This window comes from Theropithecus gelada, chromosome 20 (assembly GCF_003255815.1).
Source record: "Theropithecus gelada isolate Dixy chromosome 20, Tgel_1.0, whole genome shotgun sequence".
Taxonomy (NCBI): domain Eukaryota; kingdom Metazoa; phylum Chordata; class Mammalia; order Primates; family Cercopithecidae; genus Theropithecus; species Theropithecus gelada.
This window is the reverse complement of record NC_037688.1, coordinates 62,455,364-62,473,760: the sequence shown is the minus strand read 5'-3', so window position 1 is coordinate 62,473,760 and position 18,397 is coordinate 62,455,364. Positions and strand designations below refer to the sequence as shown.

Genomic DNA, 18,397 nt, shown 5'->3' with positions numbered 1-18,397 from the left:
TAGGGGCCTGGTAGAAATGACTCTAGTTATGGCTCTAAAACCAAAAAGGTGTGGAGGCGGGTCCTGAGAAGAATCAGCAATGTTTTGCAAGACATCTACTTCAGGGGAGGCCATTATAGTTTTGTTAGACAAAGCAGTGTTAATTTTTTTTTTTTTTAGATGGAGTCTCGTTCTGTCACCAGGCTGGAGTGCAGTGGTGTGATCTCAGTTCACTGCAACCTCCACCTCCTGGGTTCAAGCGATTCTCCTGCCTCAGGCTCCTGAGTAGCTGGGACTACAGGTGCTTGCCACCACACACAGCTAATTTTTGTATTTTTAGTAGAGACAAGGTTTCACCATGTTGGCCAGGATGGTCCCAATCTCCTGACCTCATGATCCACCTGACTCGACCTCCCAAAATGCTGGGATTACAGGCGTGAGCCATCGCGCCCTGCAGTAGTGTTAATTTTTTTACACAGGTACAGAGAACCTGCTTCTACTGGCAAACAAGTCTCATAAGAATGTAGGAGTTCATCGTTCCCAGCTTCATCAGAATCTTCTCATTTGTCCACATTCCAGTCTTCAGGATATCATTCCTTCCTAAGCAATGCCTTCACTTTAATGGTAGTTACTCTGCAAAGTTGGGAATTCAATTAGTGTTGTAATTCAGCCACCCACAGAATGAGGCTGTGGGGTTTTTTTTTTTTAGCAATCTCAGCCCTGTGGCTGTATGAGTCTCTTTCTTGACAGACGTAGACATTTAAGGACATTTATGTAGCCCTTCATCTGGAAATTTGAATCCCTAAGCTTATCCTTTTCTTTCCCTATTTTGTCCTGCAAAATTAGAAGCATCTAGCTAATCTCATTATGCTTGTTAGTTTGACAAAAATCGTACATTGACCAGTATCATACATATGGATACGTGGTCACCCAGTATCTTGCCTCTTGTAAGAATTTGATTATGAGTGTCCAGTGGTTTCAGATCTTTGTTGCCACATCAGTCATGGACTATCAGAAAGAGAGAGATTGATTGAGATTGAGATTTTAAGAAATTGGCTCACATGATTGTGGATGCTGTTATGTTTAAAATCTGAAGGGTAGGCTAGCAGGCTGGAGACCCAGGGAAGATTTTAAAATATTGTAACCACTCAACGAGTTCTCCTTTCCCACAGCCAAGACCGAGCTGATTTATCAAAACAGGAGAATTGCAGTAGAGAAATAGTTTAAATCACAGAGCTTGCTGAATGCGAGACTGGAGTTTTATTATTACTCAAATCAGTCTGCCCCAAAACTCGGGGATTGGGATTCTTAAGGATAATTTGGTGGGTAGGAGGTCAGAAAGTGGGGAGTGTTGATTGGTCAGGTCTGAGATGAGATCTTAGGGAGTCAAAGTTGTCCTCTTGTGCTGAGTTAGCTCCTGCGTGAGGGCCAAGACCAGATGGGTCAGTTTATCAATCTGGGTCGTGCCAGCTGATCCATTGAGTACAGGGTCTGCAAAGCATCTTAGGTTTTAACCTAAGATCAGTCATGTTACCCGCAGAGCAATTTGGGGAGGTTCACAATCTTGCAGCCTTTAGCCAAATGACCCCTAAACCATGATTTCTAATCTTGTAACTAATTTGTTAGTCCTGCAAAGACAGTCTAGTCCCCAGGCAGGAAAAGGGTTGTTTTGGGAAAATGTTGTTATTGTATTTGTTTTAAAGTTAAACTACAAACTAAGTTCCTCCTAAAGTTAATGCAGCCTATGCCCAGGAATGAGCCAGGACAGCTTGGAGGTTGGAAGCATGATGGAGTCTGTTAGGTTAGATCTCTTTCACTGTCATAATTTTCTCAGTTATAATTTTTGCAAAGGTGGTTTCAATATCTTTACACCAACATCTAGATTAGTGTTTTACCAAATATCTGCCTGTTATGGCCTAACCAAGTTGACATGTAAAATTAACCATCACAACAGCATATAGTTGCGGCTTTAAAAATCCAGTCTGACAGTTTCTGCCTTGTGTTTGCATTGTTTAATCCATTCACATTTAATGTCATTATTGATATAGTTGGATATATTTCCATTTTACACTTTTTCTGTATCATTTGTTTGTTCTTCTGTTCATCCTTTGCTGCTTTCCTTTGCAATTAGCGAAAATTTTATAAAGTAACATTTCAATTCTTTCAATTATTTTTTCACTATGTTTTTTGAGTAATTTCCTTAGTAGTTGTTTTAGGACTTGCAATATGCTTCGCTTATCAAATCTACTCAACTTATTAAAATCTACCTCAGTTTAATGCTAAATTAATTTCAGTGAGATATAAAAACTTTATTCCTATATATCGGTATTATCTATTATTCCTCTTTTTTCTATTATTATACATAGTACATCTACATGTTATAGACCCAGCAATACATTATCATACTTATTACTTTATGTAATGTTTTGTCTTTTATTTATTTATTTATTTATTTTTAATTTATTTATTATACTTTAAGTTGTAGGGTACATGTGCATAACGTGCAGGTTTGTTACATATGTATACTTGTGCCATGTTGGTGTGCTGCACCCATCAACTCGTCATTTACATCAGGTATAACTCCCAATGCAATCCCTCCCCCCTCCCCCCTCCCCATGATAGGCCCCGGTGTGTGATGTTCCCCTTCCTGAGTCCAAGTGATCTCATTGTTCAGTTCCCACCTATGAGTGAGAACATGCGGTGTTTGGTTTTCTGTTCTTGTGATAGTTTGCTAAGAATGATGGTTTCCAGCTGCATCCATGTCTTTTAAATAAACTAAGAGAAGAATGGACAGCAAATATGTATTTTTAGCCCTTGTTATACTAACCATTGTATTTACCATTTCTGGTTTTCTTCATTTGTTCCTATGTATTTGAGTTACCATCTAGTGTCATTTATTTAGAAGAACACAGATTTGCTCACTCCCACCTTCTTTGTGCTATTATTGGCAAATATATTATATTTCTCTGTTATAGGCCCAAACATACAAAAAAGTATATACATATCATTTTGTACAGTTAGTTGTTCTTTAAGTCAGCTAATGGAAGAAAGGAGAAGAAACATGCATTTATGCCATTTCTTAATTCCATAATTGTCTTTATAAGCATGGATTAAATAATTATTTATTATTGATATTTATTCCATGTCTTTATAAATATGGATTCAAATTTCTGTCTGGGGTCAATTGCTTGTGACTGAACAACTTCCTTTAGGATTTCCTGTAGAGCAGGTCAGCTAGCAACATTTTCTTAAAATTGTTATCTGGTAATGTCCTTATTTTGCCTTTATTGTTTAAACATAGCTCTGCTGGACATAAGATTCTTGGGGATAGTTTTCTGTTTGTTTGTTTTTGTTTTTTCTTTCAGCACTTCGTACATGTCATTCCCCTGCTTTCTGCCTTCTATTGTTTCTAATAAGAAGTCAGTTGTCAACCTACTGGGGTTCTTTTGTGGGTTATGAGTGTTTTTCTCTTTCTTATTTCAAGAGATTTTTTCCTTGTCTTTGGCTTTCAGCAAATGTACTGATATGTTTATGTATAGAGACGTCTTTGTGTTTATCCTGCTTGGTGTACGTTAAGCCCCCTTGATGTGTAGGTTAATATTTTTCATCATATTTAGGACTTTTCTAGCCATTACTTCTTCAAAAATTTTTCTGTTCCTTTTTCTACTTTCTATTTGGCATACCCATTATGGGAATGTTGATACGCCTAATGTTGTCCCAAATTCCCCTGAGACTGTTTTTCTTCATTAGTTTTCTTTTTGTTCTTCAGACTGCATTATCTCTTTCTGCCGATCTTCATGTTTGCTAATTCTTTCTTCACATCTACTATTGAGCTCCTCTACTGAGTTTTTCATTTCAGTTATTGTACTTTTCAACTCCAGAACCTATATTTGGTTCCTTTTTAATAATCTGTATCTCATTATTCTCTGTTTGATAAGACATTGCCATAATACCTTTCTTCATTTCTTTAAGCATGGTTTCCTTTACTTTTAGAATATATTTGTAATGGTTACTTTAAAGCTTTTGTCTGTTACAACTGATGTCTGGTCACTTTCACAGTTTCTGTTGCCTGGTTTTTTTCCTATATGTGACACAAACTTTATTTTTTTTGCATGTGTTGTAATTTTTTTTTTAACTGAGCTCTGAACTTTTTTGATAATATAGGTTGGTAACCGTGGGTACTATTCTCACCAAGGGAGTTGTTGCTGTTTGCTAGTTTATTGTTTAGTGACTTGCTGAGCAGTTTCAGTGAAGTCTTTCCCTTCCTGTGTGAAGCCTCAGAGGTTGTTCCTCAGAGGGTGCAGACCTGGGCATGGGCACAGTCATCCCTGGATGACAGTGATTTTTGCAGGGTTCTTGACTGTCTCTTTTCATGACTACATCCAGCTATTAAACTCCACTAAGTTTAATATTAATCCAGCTATTAAACTTGACTAATCTCTTATTTCTTATTGGTTTCAACAATGCCCTGGGGTGTGAATTTCTCCAAAAACTGATCCAATTAAATTATATGGGTAATTTGAAGTCAGGGTTTAAGCTTCATCTTTACCCCAGGAGGGCTCTTCGTAGCTGTCTTTTTCCTTGGTTCTCTTCAGTAAACTACCTAGTATATGGTTTGATTTATACCTGTAATGGAGCTAGCTATCAGTCACCTCTTAATTGCTTTCCATCAAAACTTCCTTTTTTTTTTTTTTTTTTTTTTTTGAGATGGAGTTTCACTCTTGTTGCCCAGGCTGGAGTGCAATGGTGCAATCTCAGCTCACTGCAACCTCCCCCTCCCGGGTTCAAATGATTCTCCTGCCTCAGCCTCCCGAGTAGCTAAGATTACAGGTATGCGCCACCATGCCTAGCTAATTTTGTATTTTTAGTAGAGACAGGGTTTCTCCATGTTGGTCAGGCTGGTCTTGAACTCCTGACCTCAGGTGATCCACCCGCCTTGGCCTCCCAAAGTGCTGGGATTACAGGTGTGAGCCACTGCACCTGGTCTGTTTTTTACAGCATCTTTAGGCTTTAACTTCCTCCATCCTCTGTTTCAAATTAAGTCAATTAAATTGGGGAGAGCAGAGGTGTTCTCTGTCTTATGGCCCAACTCTCCCCCTGGGCAAAACCTCTGAGCTGGGATAATGGAATGCTTTTCTGCTTCAGGGCTGGATGTTCAGTAGAGGACAGTAGTCTCTGGTCTTCTTGGCTTGCCTCTCCAAGCATAAAACCCTTTCCCTATGAATGAGCCAGGGCCCAGTCCCCAGTATAGCACCTCATGCCCAAGGTAGCCTTCACCTTATGAGTAGGGGCTGAGTCGAAGAAGGGAGACCCAAAGTCATAGCTATACTTACCCAAAACATAACCTCTGCAAAAGGTTGCTAAGGATGGGATGAGAAATGCTAACCTTCTTCCCCTTACAGAAATATACCTTAGCCCTTGATTGGAAGCTGGGGGAAAAGGGAGTCTAATATTTTTGGCTGAACCTGCCTAGAGTAACGTTCTGTCACACTGGCCTGTGGGAAGGAAGGAGAGGATGTGGACCATGGATTTCACTGTTCTTAACAAGTCTAATAGATTTCCTTGAATACATGTTTCTTCATTTGCTGTATGCCCTTAGGATCCGCTATGGTTTGAATGTGTTTCCCACATTTCATGTGTTGGGAACAGAACCCCCAATGTGGCGGTATTGAAAGGTAGGGCATTTAAGAGGTGATTGGATGCTGAGGGAGGGCTCTGCTTTCATGAATGGATTAATCCATTGATTAATGGATTGATGAGTTAACATGGAAGTGGAACTGGTAGCTTTATAAGAAGAGGGAAAGCAACCTGAGTAAGCATGTTAGCATGAGATTAAGCATGTCAGCACTCTCACCAGGTGATGTTCTGTGCTGCCTTCAGACTCTGTAGAAAGCCCCCATCAGGAGTAAGCCCTCACCAGATGCTGAGCCACGCCTTTGGACTACCCAGTCTCCATAATTGCAATAAACAAATTGCTTTTCTTTATATAAATTACCCAGTTTTAGATATTCTGTTATAAGCAACAGAAAATGGACTAAGGCAGGATCATTACTGAAGGCTTTAAGTGGTTATATTTTAAAATAACTTTCACCAGTTTCACTGGGGTACAGGTTTACAGACCTGTTAAACTGTTATTCTGGAAGTCTCAAAATTATTCCGTATCAAGTCTTACTGACTTTTTCTCTCTCCTTCATAAAACAGAGTCAGTTCTTATTATTCTTTCTATGTGTTGAACATTCTGTGGTTGTAACAAATCATATTTGTTTATCTCAGTGTGGCTTCAGTTTTTCATGAGGTGTCTGATTCACCTCATGAAAAAACAAGTTATGTAATCCTAATTTCTTAATCTATAGAAAACAGAAATCAATGTATTCTGAAATAACTGGACAAAAATGTCTTGAAAATTATGCCAAATTTCTGCTCTAACATGTTTGGATCAGTTTCCTGAAACTACTTGGTCTAGTCAAGGTGACTAAAGAGCATTAATATCTGCAACATTTATCTTGAAAACATAGACCGTGGAGTCCAGTGAGTTTCTTAGGAAAAGTCCTTTTAAATCTTGCTGAACTTCTTAGCTCCCATTCCCTTCAAAGGGCACTTATCATTACAAACTCATTACTGTTATGTTTAAAAGCTTTTTTACTCTCTTGAGATGATTTTCTTCTTAAGGATCCAGGTGATAAAATCGTTTTTCTGTTTTAAATGCTTTAAGTTGTCTTTCAAAGTATTAAAGTACACATCGTAGCATGTTAATTCATAGTCTCTCTACCATCTGAGTACCTTTTTCCTCTCCTCTGGTCCTCACTCTTCTTTCTCTAGTGAATTATTCATTACTCACAACTTATCAAATTATACGTGAGCGCTGAAGTGCTATTCAAGAAGTCTCTTAGAAATGACTCAAACTTTCTGTTTTAACATCTTTTAATATAATCCCTCAATTTAGCTTTTATGAAGCCACCCAGGCTAAAACAGATGCCTAAAGGGTATCTGCCTCTATAATTTTTGTTTTGAAAATACAGGAGATAGTGTCCAAGGAATTATCTGGGCAATCTGAAGATGAAGATGTACAAAACGAAAGAAAGAGAATCCTGGAGCAGCCTCAGGAGTCGCTGAATTCTATAGTACTTATTAAAGAACTCATAAAGGTAATATAATTCAATGGCTAACATACACTGGCTTCATTTCTACTTACAAGTGTGCCACTGGTGCCAAGGGCTCACTGTGGTTCTTTGGGCTCTATATGTATTCTCCCAGTAGAACAGAAGAGTTATCATGAAACTGTCTCAAGTAGTGATCCATAGGGGTCTGAGATATTACTAATTGTACTTTACCTATAAGTATTCTTTACTGAATTGTGTTTCCTGGATTTTTTTTTTTTAGATATATTTTAAGTGCCCAGCCATTCTGGCTGTAAAAAATATCTCCCTTGCAATCCAAAAGGGGGAGTGCTTTGGATTGCTTGGATTCAATGGAGCTGGAAAAACAACTACTTTCCAAATTTTGACTGGGGAAGCGAGCCCTACCTCTGGAGATGTGTTGATTGATGGCTTTAGCATCACAAAAGATATCCTACAGGTAAGAGGCTGTTACAGTCTAAGATGTGAGAAGCATAATGAATGACTCAGGTTCAGGTAACAGGTAGGTGGCTAGGGAAGGGAGATGGGAAATATGGTATGTATTGATATTTGTTTTGTTGATGCCGTCAATTGATTCTGGAGAGGGAAATAAACTTTTGAAGAGTGAAGCAGTAAGAGCAGAATCTAAAACAAGAGTGTCTTCTGTGTTCTTTGTTAAAGCAAAAGGCAAGTTCTTTCAACATTACATCTAACATATGCCAGACAAGGTATGGTAAAGGTGTAAGAATGGTAAGGCTAGGCAGAAGGAGAAGATGACCTGCAATTCAGTTGCACCTGAGGCTTTGCTCCGTCTTACTGAGAGCTCTGCAGCAAGATGGCCTTTCACAAGTCCCCCAGGTAAAGCAAGGGCACTAGCCTTTGTATCTCTGCATCTGCCAGTCATTGGCCACACATGCCACCTGGAAGAGAGGGTGTAACCTTGGAAAGAAGCTAAGTGTGGGGAGAATTTCAAGAATAGGAGAATTAGCAAATGTGTCAAACGCCAGGAAGACTAAGGCAAGGTAAAGCCTGGATAATGTACTTTGGCTTTAGTAAGTAGAACTTCATTGATGAGGTTGGCAAGAGCAATTGCACTAGGGTTAGGTAGGTGGTAGTAACAAGAGCGTGAATAGTGAATTCATTTCTCCTCACTTCATCACATCAGCCACTATCACCATAGAAGTAGGAAAATGGAGTTGGCAGAGTCTGCATCCTGCGGGATAAACAGTAGTCTAGTTTATTAGTCCGTTCTCATCGTGATAATAAAGACATACCCGAGACTGGGTAATTTATAAAGGAAAGAGATTTAATTGATTCACAGTTTCACATGACTGGGGAGGCCTCACAATCACGGAGGAAGGCAAATGAGGAGCAAAGTCATGTCTCACATGGCGACAGGCAAGAAAGCTTGTGCAGGGGAACTCTCATTAAAACCATCAGATCTCATGAGATGTATTCACTATCACAAGAACAACACAGGAAAGGCCTGCCCCTGTGATTCAATTACCTCCCACCGAGTCCCTCCCATGACAAGTGGGAGTTATGGGAGCTACAATTCAAGATGAGATTTGGGTGGGGACACAGCCAAAGCATATCATCTGGTAACCAGAAGTGGAGCTAAAAATGTGGATTATACTTTGAAGACAGTTAGCTGTGAGGCAAAATGAAGAATGAAAATTCACCCAGATTTGTGCTAAGGACAGAAAATATTTCATAGGGTGAATAACTCAAGCACATTTATACTAGAAGGGGAGGAGTTAAAGAAACAGAGGAGGGAGTGATACATGATGGCAGGAGGTGATCTGTTCCTGCCAGGTGGTCCTTGCAAAAAAGTCAGGGGACATGAGGTCTCCCCTAACTATCTTTGTTCATACCATTTGTCCCCTTGGGGAACATAAGGGTGGCATAAAACAGTCCAGTCTCCTGACTGTGAGTAATGGAGAAAAAGTTTAAGTGAATCTGGTACCAAGGAGCAAAAGCTAAATTGGGAACTAAAAAGACAGTTAATACAAAATGTCATATTTTAAAAAAGAACAGGCATATGGGCAAAATGTCAGCCTTTTGCAAGGACTGATTCAAAGTTCAGTAAATCTGAGGGAACTCTTTCAAGCCTCAGAGAATCTCTCCAAGTTTGCTATTCTAAAACATTTATCATATTTTATGTAACAGATGGTAATATTTTCATTTATTCAGACCTTAAAAAATTTTACATTGTCTTTCTATTGTGGTAAAAATGCATAATATAAAAATTGAAAAATGCATAATATAAAAAAGTTCATCTTCATAACTTTTTCCTTAAATTAAATATCTCTACTCATTAAACAACAACTCCTCATCCTTTCATTTACTCCTTTGAATTTGACTATACTAGGTACCTCATGTAAGTAGAGTCATATACTATTTTCCTTGTATATCTGATATACTTCACCTAGCACAATACCTTCAAGGTTCACCTATGTATTTGAATTTCATTCAGTTTGGCTGGGCACGGTGGCTCATGCCTGTAATCCCAGCACTTTGAGAGGCCAAGGTGGGCGGATCACTTGAGGTCAAGAGTTTAAGACTAGGCTGGCCAACATGGTGAAACCCCATCTGTACTAAAAAGACTAAAATTAGCCAGGTGTGGTGGTGTGTGCCTACAATCCCAACTATTTGAGAGGCTGAGGCAGGAGAATTGCTTGAAGCAAGGAGGTAAAAGTTACAGTAAGCCCAGCCTGGGCAACAAGAGCGAAACTCTGTCTCAAAAAAAAAAAAAAAAAATTCATTCAGTTTTATGGCTGATAATATTCCTTTGTATGAGTATACAACATTTTGCTTTTCCATTCATCCATTTATGGTACATTTGGGTTGTTTGTACCTTTTGGCTCTTGCAAATAATGCATCAACATTGATATACAAATATCTGAGCCCCTGCTATTGATTATCTGGGATACGTACCTATAGGTGGAATGCAGAATCATATAGTAATTCTATGATTATTTTCATAAGAACTTCTATACTGTATTCCACAGCAGCTGCGTCATTTTACATTCCTACCAGCAATGCACAAGAGTTCCAATTTATCCACGTAATCACTAACTCTTCTTAATTTTTGTTTTAATAGTAGCCATCCTAATGACTGTGAGGTGGTATCCCCTTGTAGTTTTGATTTGCATTTCCCTAACAATTAGTGATATTGGGCATTTTTTTCGTGTGCTTACTGGCCATTTGTATATCTTCTTGGAGAAGTGCCTATATTAATCATTTGCACGATTTTAAATTGTGTTGTTTGGTTTCAGTTGCTGTTGAACTGGAGGAATCCTTTATATATTCTGGATATTAATTCATACATGATTTGTAAATACTTTTTCCCATTACATATAACATATGCCAGAGAAGGTGCTATAAGGGTGTAAGGATGGCAAGACTGGGCAGAAGGAGAAGATGACCTGCAATTCAGTTGCACCTGAGGCCTTGCTCCATTTTACTGAGAGCTCTGCAGCAAGATGACCTTTCACAAGTCCCACAATTGAAGCAAGGTTGCTAGCCTTTGTATCTCTGCATCTACCAGTCATTGGCTGCACATGCCACCTGGAAGAGAGGGTGTAACCTGAGAAAGAAGCTTTTTCTGCCTTTTCTGGTATCCTTTGGTGCACACGTGTTTTAATATGAAGTTCATTTTATCTAATTTTTCTTTTGTTGCCTGTGATTTTGGTGTCCTATCCACAAAATTATTGTCAAATTCGATGTCATGAAGTTTTTCCTCTATTTTTTTTCTAAGAGCTTTATAGTTTAACTAACATGTTTAGGTCTTTGATCCATTTGGAGTTTATTATGGTATATAGTGTAAGGGAAGGATCCAACATCAATCTTATTCATGTGAATATCCAGTTTTCTCAACATCGTTTGTTGAAAAGTCTGTCCTTTGTCTATTGAATGGTCTTGGCACCCATGTGTGATTAATTGATCATTTCCTGAGGATTTATTTCTGGATCTCTGTTCTCTTTTACAGATCTATATGTGTGTATTTATGCCACACAGTTTTTCATTACTGAAACTTTTCAGTAAGTTTTGAATTTATAAAGTATGAGTCCTCTAATTTCATCCTTCCTTTCAAAAGATTGTTTTGGCCATTTGGGTCCCAGAAGGTACTACATGAATTTTAGGATGCATTTTTCTACTTCTGCAAAAAAAAAAAAAAAAAAAAAAAGTTATCAGGATTTTGATAGAAACTGCATTGAATCTGGAGATTATTTGTAACAACAATAGTAAGTTTCTCAATCCATGAACATGGGATGTATTCCTATTTATTTATGTCTTCTTTAATTTTTTAGCAATTTTTATAGTTTTCAGTGTAAGAGACTTTTAACTTATTGGTTAAGTCTATTCCTATGCATTTTACTCTTTTTGATGCTATATAAATTGAATTGTTTTCTTAATTTCCTTTTGGGGAGTTTTATTGTTAGCGTATAGAAATGTAACTGATTTTTTAAAAGAAAAAAAATAGATCAATCTATTAATTTCCCTATACCTTGCACAATATGAACAGAATAGATGCATAAAAATTCAAGAAAAATTAAGAGGAAAATAATAAATCCAGAGAAGAGATAAGTCTATAGAAAAACTCACTTTGATTAACTTGGAAAGTGCCACAACATTACCACTAAGCTTCTTAGAATCTATATTAACTATGAGATCTGACTTCATATCAAATGCAACTATCTTTTCCAAATAGAAGTCAGGGTCCAAGCATCCTGACTGAGTGAATATTCAGGGATATAAAACTGGATCATGGTTATAATTTGCTAGGATGCTGCCTTTTTTGTCATTGTTGTTGTATTGTCATTCTCTGCCTGGAGGAAAAAAAATGGGATGGTTGCTATAGTGGTTATAGTAGAGTCAAGAGACAGATGACTTGGTCTCCAGCACCATCGAGTTATGGGAGGATAGGGAAAAATAACTCCTAGTCAGGGCTATGAAGGTATTACATAGAAGGCCATATTGGTGACCAAACTAGTTCAAATCTATGCATATCAGTCAACTTTGTGCTTGATATTTTGTGGTTTTTCCCACTCAGAGACATGCTGAGCAGCAACTATGGCTCATGGGATATTGGCAGACCTCATTTTAAATACAGGGGTGGCCCTCCTTTTTTAAATGTAGAAGTAGCAAGGTCTATGTGAATTAGTCACTTTTTCATGGTGCCAGAGTCCATGGAAACTTGACTTACATCCAGGAATCACACAGCTGGTTTCCATGTTTATTTTTGTTTCTTTGTTTTTTAATGTAAGCATTTATAGTTTGTATGGCTCCCAGTTCCCCTGTTTTCTATCTTTGTCCTGACTGAGAAAACAGAGTGCCTTGACCAAACTGAGTTGCTGTTCAAGGCCAGCTTTATGCCTTCTCCTACAGGCTTGGACACAAGCCAGGGCCTGGAAGGTGCCAAGGAACATTCCAAGACACTGATGAAGTTCTTTAAGTTGTTGCCCAAAACTGAAAGGTCAAACATCTTGCTAAACACATAGAAAGTAGCCCTGGCCCTGAGCCAAATTCTTTAAACACTCTGTAAACCAACTCCCTCCTTATAGCCATACCCAGGTAGAACATCTTTTTTGCTATCCATCACAAGGACACCACAACTCTCATATGTAAATTTTCCTAACAAATGTTTTGGACGGTTATCTAGGGCTTCTTTCTTTGGAATCCCAATTGGCTCTACCTCAGGGTGATGTGGGACAGTCCACTATAAGAACTCCTCAGCCACCACTTTTGGGGCAACACTGACCATTGGCTCCAAGGACAGAACATAGCTATAAATTTCCCCCTGAACACTGCTTTTGCTGGGCCTCATGAGTTTTTGTGTAGTGTTTTCTTTGTTTTCACTCATCTCTAAGCATTTTCTAAATTCTCTTATGATTTCTTCATTTAGCCATTGGTTGTTTAAGAGTGTGTAGTTTAATTTCTGCAAATTTGTGAATTTTCCAGGTTTTCTCCTGTTAATGATACCTAAATTCATCCAATTATGGTTGGAAAAGGTGGTTTATCTTTTCAAATCTACTGAGATTTAATTTATAGCCTAAAATATGGTTCATCCTGGAAGATGTCCTATGTGCACGTGAAAAGAGTGTGTACTCTGTTTTTTGTTGATTAGTGTTCTGCATACGTTAGTTAGATCTAATTGGTTTATTGTGTTATTTAAGGTGTCTATATCCTTATTGATCTTCTCTCTGGTTGTTCTATTCATTAATGAGAGTAGGATATTAAAATATCCAACTATTATTATAGAATTGTTTCTTTAATTCTCTCAGTTTTTTCTTCATCTATTTTGAGGATCTGCTATTAGATGTGTAAATGTTTTTACTTTTTACATCTCCATTCTGAATTGAACCTTTCATTAATATGTAATATTCTTTGCTTCTTCTAAATTTTCTTGATTTAAGGTCTATTTTATCTGATATTAGTGTAGCCACCCTTACACCCCATTTGATTACTAACAGTCTACTTATGTCTTTGGATCTAAAGTGAGTCTCCTGGAGATGGCATCTAGTTGAATCATTTTTTTTAAATTCATTCTGCCAATCTCTGTCTTTTGATTGGGGAGTTTAATGTATTTATATTTAAAGTACTTATAAGGAGAAACTTATTCCATCATTTTGCTATTTTTTCTATATGCCTTATAGCTTTTATATTCCCAATTTCCTGCATTACTGCTTTGGGTTTTTTTTGTTTTGTTTTGGTTTTGTTTTTGTTTTTGAGATTGAGTCTCACTCTGTCACCCAGGCTGGAGTACTGTGGCATCATCTCAGCTCATTGTAACCTCCGCCTCCTGGGTTCTAGTGATTCTTCTGCCTCAGCTTTCAGAGTAGCTGAGATTACAGGCTGATGCCAGCATACCAGGCTAATTGTTTTTTCCTATATTTTTAGTAGAGATAGATTTTACCATATTGGCCAGGCTGGTCTCAAACTCCTGACCTCAAGTGATCCACCTGTCTCAGCCTCCCAAAGTGCTGAGATTATAGATGTGAGCCACCACACCCAGCCAGCATTACTATTTTCCTTTGTATTTAGTTGATTTTTTGTAGTAAAATATTTAAATTCCTTTCTCATTTTCTTTTGTAAATATTCTATAACTATTTCTTTGTAGTTATCAGACAGTACATTTAATATATTAATGTTATAATACTAATTTGAATTTATATCAACTTCAGTAACATAAAAAACTCTGCTCCTTTACAGCTCCATCACCACCCCTTTTAGTTGTTGATGTCACAAAATTACATCTTCATACACTATGTGCCCAAAACATTATTTTAAATGCATTAAAATTTTAAATTACGTAGAAAACAAAATGTAAAGTAACAAACTTTTGTTACGATACTATTAGCTTTTATAATTCCCTATGTATTTACCTTTATTGAGATCTTTACTTCTTATGGCATTAACTTCTTGTCCAGTGTCTTTTCATTTCACCTTGTAGGACTTCCTTGAGCATTTCCTACAGGACAGGTCTATTGACAACAAACTCTATCAACTTTCATTTATCTGAGAATGTCTTAATTTCTTCTTCACTCTTGAACTAGTTTTACCAGATGCAAGATTCTTGTTTGACAGTTTTCTTCTTTTAACAGTTTTGAGGGTGGATGGGGAAAGGCTTTTCTTCTGGTTCAGCCCATTGCCTCTGGTTGCTGAAGTTTCTGATATCTGCTGATAATCTTGAGAGATTTTTTTTAACGTGATCCATGGCTTCTGTCTTCCTGATTTCAAGATTCTCTCTCTGTCTTTGGCTGTTGCCAAATTTATAATAACATGTCTTGGTGTGGGTCTCTTTGAGTTCATTTTACTTAGAGTTCATTGGGCTCCTGGATGTTTCTATTAATCAAATTTGGAAAGTTTTCAATCATTATTTCTTCAAATTATCTCTCTGTCCTTTTCTTTATTCTCCTTGAATACCACAATGTATACATTAGTCCACTTGATGGTATTCCAAAGGTCCCTTAGGCTCTGTTTACATTTCTTTGATCTTTTTTCTTTCTGTTCCTCTGACTAAATAATTGCCATTGTCCTACAGTAAAGTTAATTAATTGTTTCTTCTGCCTATTCAAATATGACTTTTTTTTTTTTTTTTTTTTTTTTGAGATGGAGTCTTGCTCTGTCGCCCAGGCTGGAGTGCCGTGGTGCAATCTCGGCTCACTGCAAGCTCTGCCTCCTGGGTTCACACCATTCTCCTGCCTCAGCCTCTTGAGTAGCTGGTACTACAGGCGCCCACCACCACACCTGGCTAATTTTTTGTATTTTTAGTAGAGACAGGATTTCACCATGTTAGCCAGAATGCTCTAGATCTCCTGACCTCGTGATCCACCTGCCTCGGCCTCCCAAAGTGCTGGGATTACAGGTGTGAGCCACCACGCCCAGCCTCAAACATGACTTTCAATCCTACTAGTTAATACTTTATTTCAGTTATTGTACTTTTCCACTCTAGAATTTTTTGTTTCCCTTTAAAGTTTTCTACCTCTTATTGATATTTCCATTTTGTTTGCACATCATTTTCTTGACTTCTTCCACATCTCCCTTTAATTTTTAAAGCATTGTTAAGACAATATTTTAAGGTATTTTTCTAGTATATCTGCCCTTCATGTCTTTTTCAGTACAGTTTCCATTCATTTTTTTTTTCCTTTCATCCTTTGATGGGTCATACTTTCCTGTTTCCCTCTATGATTCTGAGTTTTATTAAAACCTGGACATTTGACTCCAATAAAGTGGGAATTCTGGAAATTATATTTTCCTCATTCTCCTAGGTTTGCTGCTGTTTGTTACTTTTTATTTATTGTTTTTGTTTTTTGGATTGCTGTCTCTGTGCTTAGGATCAGCCTGGGGTGTGAAAATACGTTCTTCTCAGGCATTTTCTGAGCCTGTGTCTTTCCCTGAGCATGTGTGGTTACTTTATAATTTTATTTATACATGCAGTTGTGTTTTAATGCCCTAATACTTAATGTATGAATCCCAAAAGAGGAAAATGAGAAAAATGAAGGATGGTGTGTAAAGGGAGCTAGTCTTTTAAAGCCCCTGTCACTTCAAACAGAGGGGCAGGGGCTCATGCCATGCCAGGAGTTTAGGGGGTATGAAGAGTTTGGAAACACTGTAAATTAATTAGTAATTTAATTTAATTTAATTTGATAACCTTTTCTCTGGCTCTTAGGCTATGTGCACCTCAGTGTAAATCAACAGAAGGGTTTGACTAATTGGTAAAGCAACACTTATTGCAGTCTCTGGTTTGGGGATGAATGCGGAAAGGCCTTGCTTCTGGTTCAGCCTTACTCTGGAACAAGATATACATATGGCTCTACAGGTTAAACAAAGCCAAAACATCATGGTGGCCATGCTCCTTGGAGTTCCTGATTAATGAGAAGAGCATCTCATATTCTAATAATCCTCCAAATTGTGTAGCTCTAGAATTTTATTTCTAACTTCTTTATCCCCAAGATCATTAAAACTGAATTATGGAAGCTATTATCCCAATGTCCTACAACAGGTCTGACAGCTATAATTGTGTAGCCCTTTAGGAAAAAAATAATCTTGGTAGGACTCTTAGAAGCATGGCTTGGAGGACTGCAGGTTTGCCATCTCATCCATGGATGTGTAGTGGGATGGATGACTTGGCTGTTTACTCAAGGCAATTTTTGTTATTAGGTAAGGTCAAGAATTGGCTACTGTCCTCAATTTGATGCCTTGCTGGAATATATGACTGCTCAGGAAATAATGATTATGTATGCCAGAATATGGGGAGTCTCTGAGCCCCAGATTAAGCTGTATGTGAACGAATGGTTGAATTCACTGGAACTGGAGTCTCATGCTGACAGGCTTATCAGCACCTACAGGTGAGTCACTATGCTACCACTCTTTTCTGTTGATGCTGCTAACATTGAGGTGCTTCCTTTTGTTCTTGCTGTTTGAAATGAAGCTTACAGCTCCACCTAAGCTCTGCTTCCCACAATTACCTACTTGTGAAACTATCTAATGTTCTGCTAGGCTTCAGATGCCAGTAATAAGGCAAATCAATACAGTTCTACATCTTCCCTTTGCAGAGATGAAACGCAAAGTCTTGGTTCTATTTGAACTATATCCTCTGAACCTCAAAAAAAGGAGTGTCTTCTCTTTCTAGGGTCCCTATAGTTCTTTGTCTACCAAGTAAGGAGGAATGTAGGCCCTTTGAATTATGATGTGATTTATGTGACTTGGAAACTGTAACACTCTAAGAACATGGGTAAATAAATGCCACTGATAATGCTGCCAAAATTTATTACATAAAAGTCACTCCTCTATATCTCAAATTTAAATGAATTGATATACACGTCTGTAATTGGGCCTGCTACCTAATCAAAGTCACATATAATCAGCATTGTGGACGTCCATGTTAAGTGTGTGCTGGGACGCTCAGCATTTGGGAAATTTGTACTAACTCTTTCCTATACATAACTGATATGTATAGCCATTTCTTCTCTCACTTTTTCTCTCCTTCTTTGGCCATGAAGTGAAGGAAACAAACGTAGGCTGAGTACTGCTATTGCCCTAATGGGAAGGTCTTCAGTCATCTTCCTGGATGAGCCATCAACTGGCATGGACCCAGTAGCCCGACGCCTGCTCTGGAACATAGTGACAAAGACACGCGAAAGTGGAAAAGCCATCGTTATAACCTCCCACAGGTGTGGCTCACTGGGAGGCTTGGTTGAGGGCTAGCGAGAGAGTTGTAGTGGCTGTAAGAGGGAATTATTTAGGCCCAGTGGATAATATTGGACAGTAAACTTGCCTGAGTACGTTAGTTCCTCATTAGGAATTAGGATTCATGTTAATCCTAATAAATCAAATGACTTAAAACCCTCACTGAGTTTAACAAAAAAAGTGAGGAAAAGACAGGACTTCAGAAGATGCTCTATTTGAAAATTGGGCACTATGTTCTTTTTCATTTGAAAAATTCCCACTTCCCATCAATGAGTTTTATGATTGGAAAAATACAACTTCTGATTGAAAATAGGGTCGCAAAATTCTGGCTCTGATTGAACTACACAGTGTCCTCCAAAAGAGAACTTTTTACTTTTACCCTTACAACATTCTGCCCTTTTGTTTTGCAAGTATGGAGGAATGTGACGCGCTCTGTACCAGTCTAGCCATCATGGTGCAAGGGAAGTTCATGTGCTTGGGCAGCCCTCAGCATCTCAAGAACAAGTTTGGCAACATTTACATCCTCAAGGTCAAGGTCAAGACTAAAGATAAATTAGAGGATTTTAAACGTTTTGTTACAACAACATTTCCAGGTGAATTAAGTTGCG

At 38.0% G+C, this 18,397-nt stretch overlaps 1 protein-coding gene across 1 annotated transcript in view; it reads left to right on the top strand.

The window, feature by feature from the left end:
* The window catches only part of LOC112613890 (ATP-binding cassette sub-family A member 3-like), a 180,928-nt gene that overhangs the window by 157,588 nt on the left and 4,943 nt on the right, over positions 1 to 18,397 (top strand). The window contains exons 24-28 of the mRNA XM_025369761.1: positions 6,999 to 7,124; positions 7,360 to 7,554; positions 16,761 to 16,948; positions 17,603 to 17,773; positions 18,201 to 18,382. Of these exons, the coding sequence (XP_025225546.1) occupies positions 6,999 to 7,124; positions 7,360 to 7,554; positions 16,761 to 16,948; positions 17,603 to 17,773; positions 18,201 to 18,382 (862 nt within the window). The remainder of the gene's footprint in view (positions 1 to 6,998; positions 7,125 to 7,359; positions 7,555 to 16,760; positions 16,949 to 17,602; positions 17,774 to 18,200; positions 18,383 to 18,397) is intronic.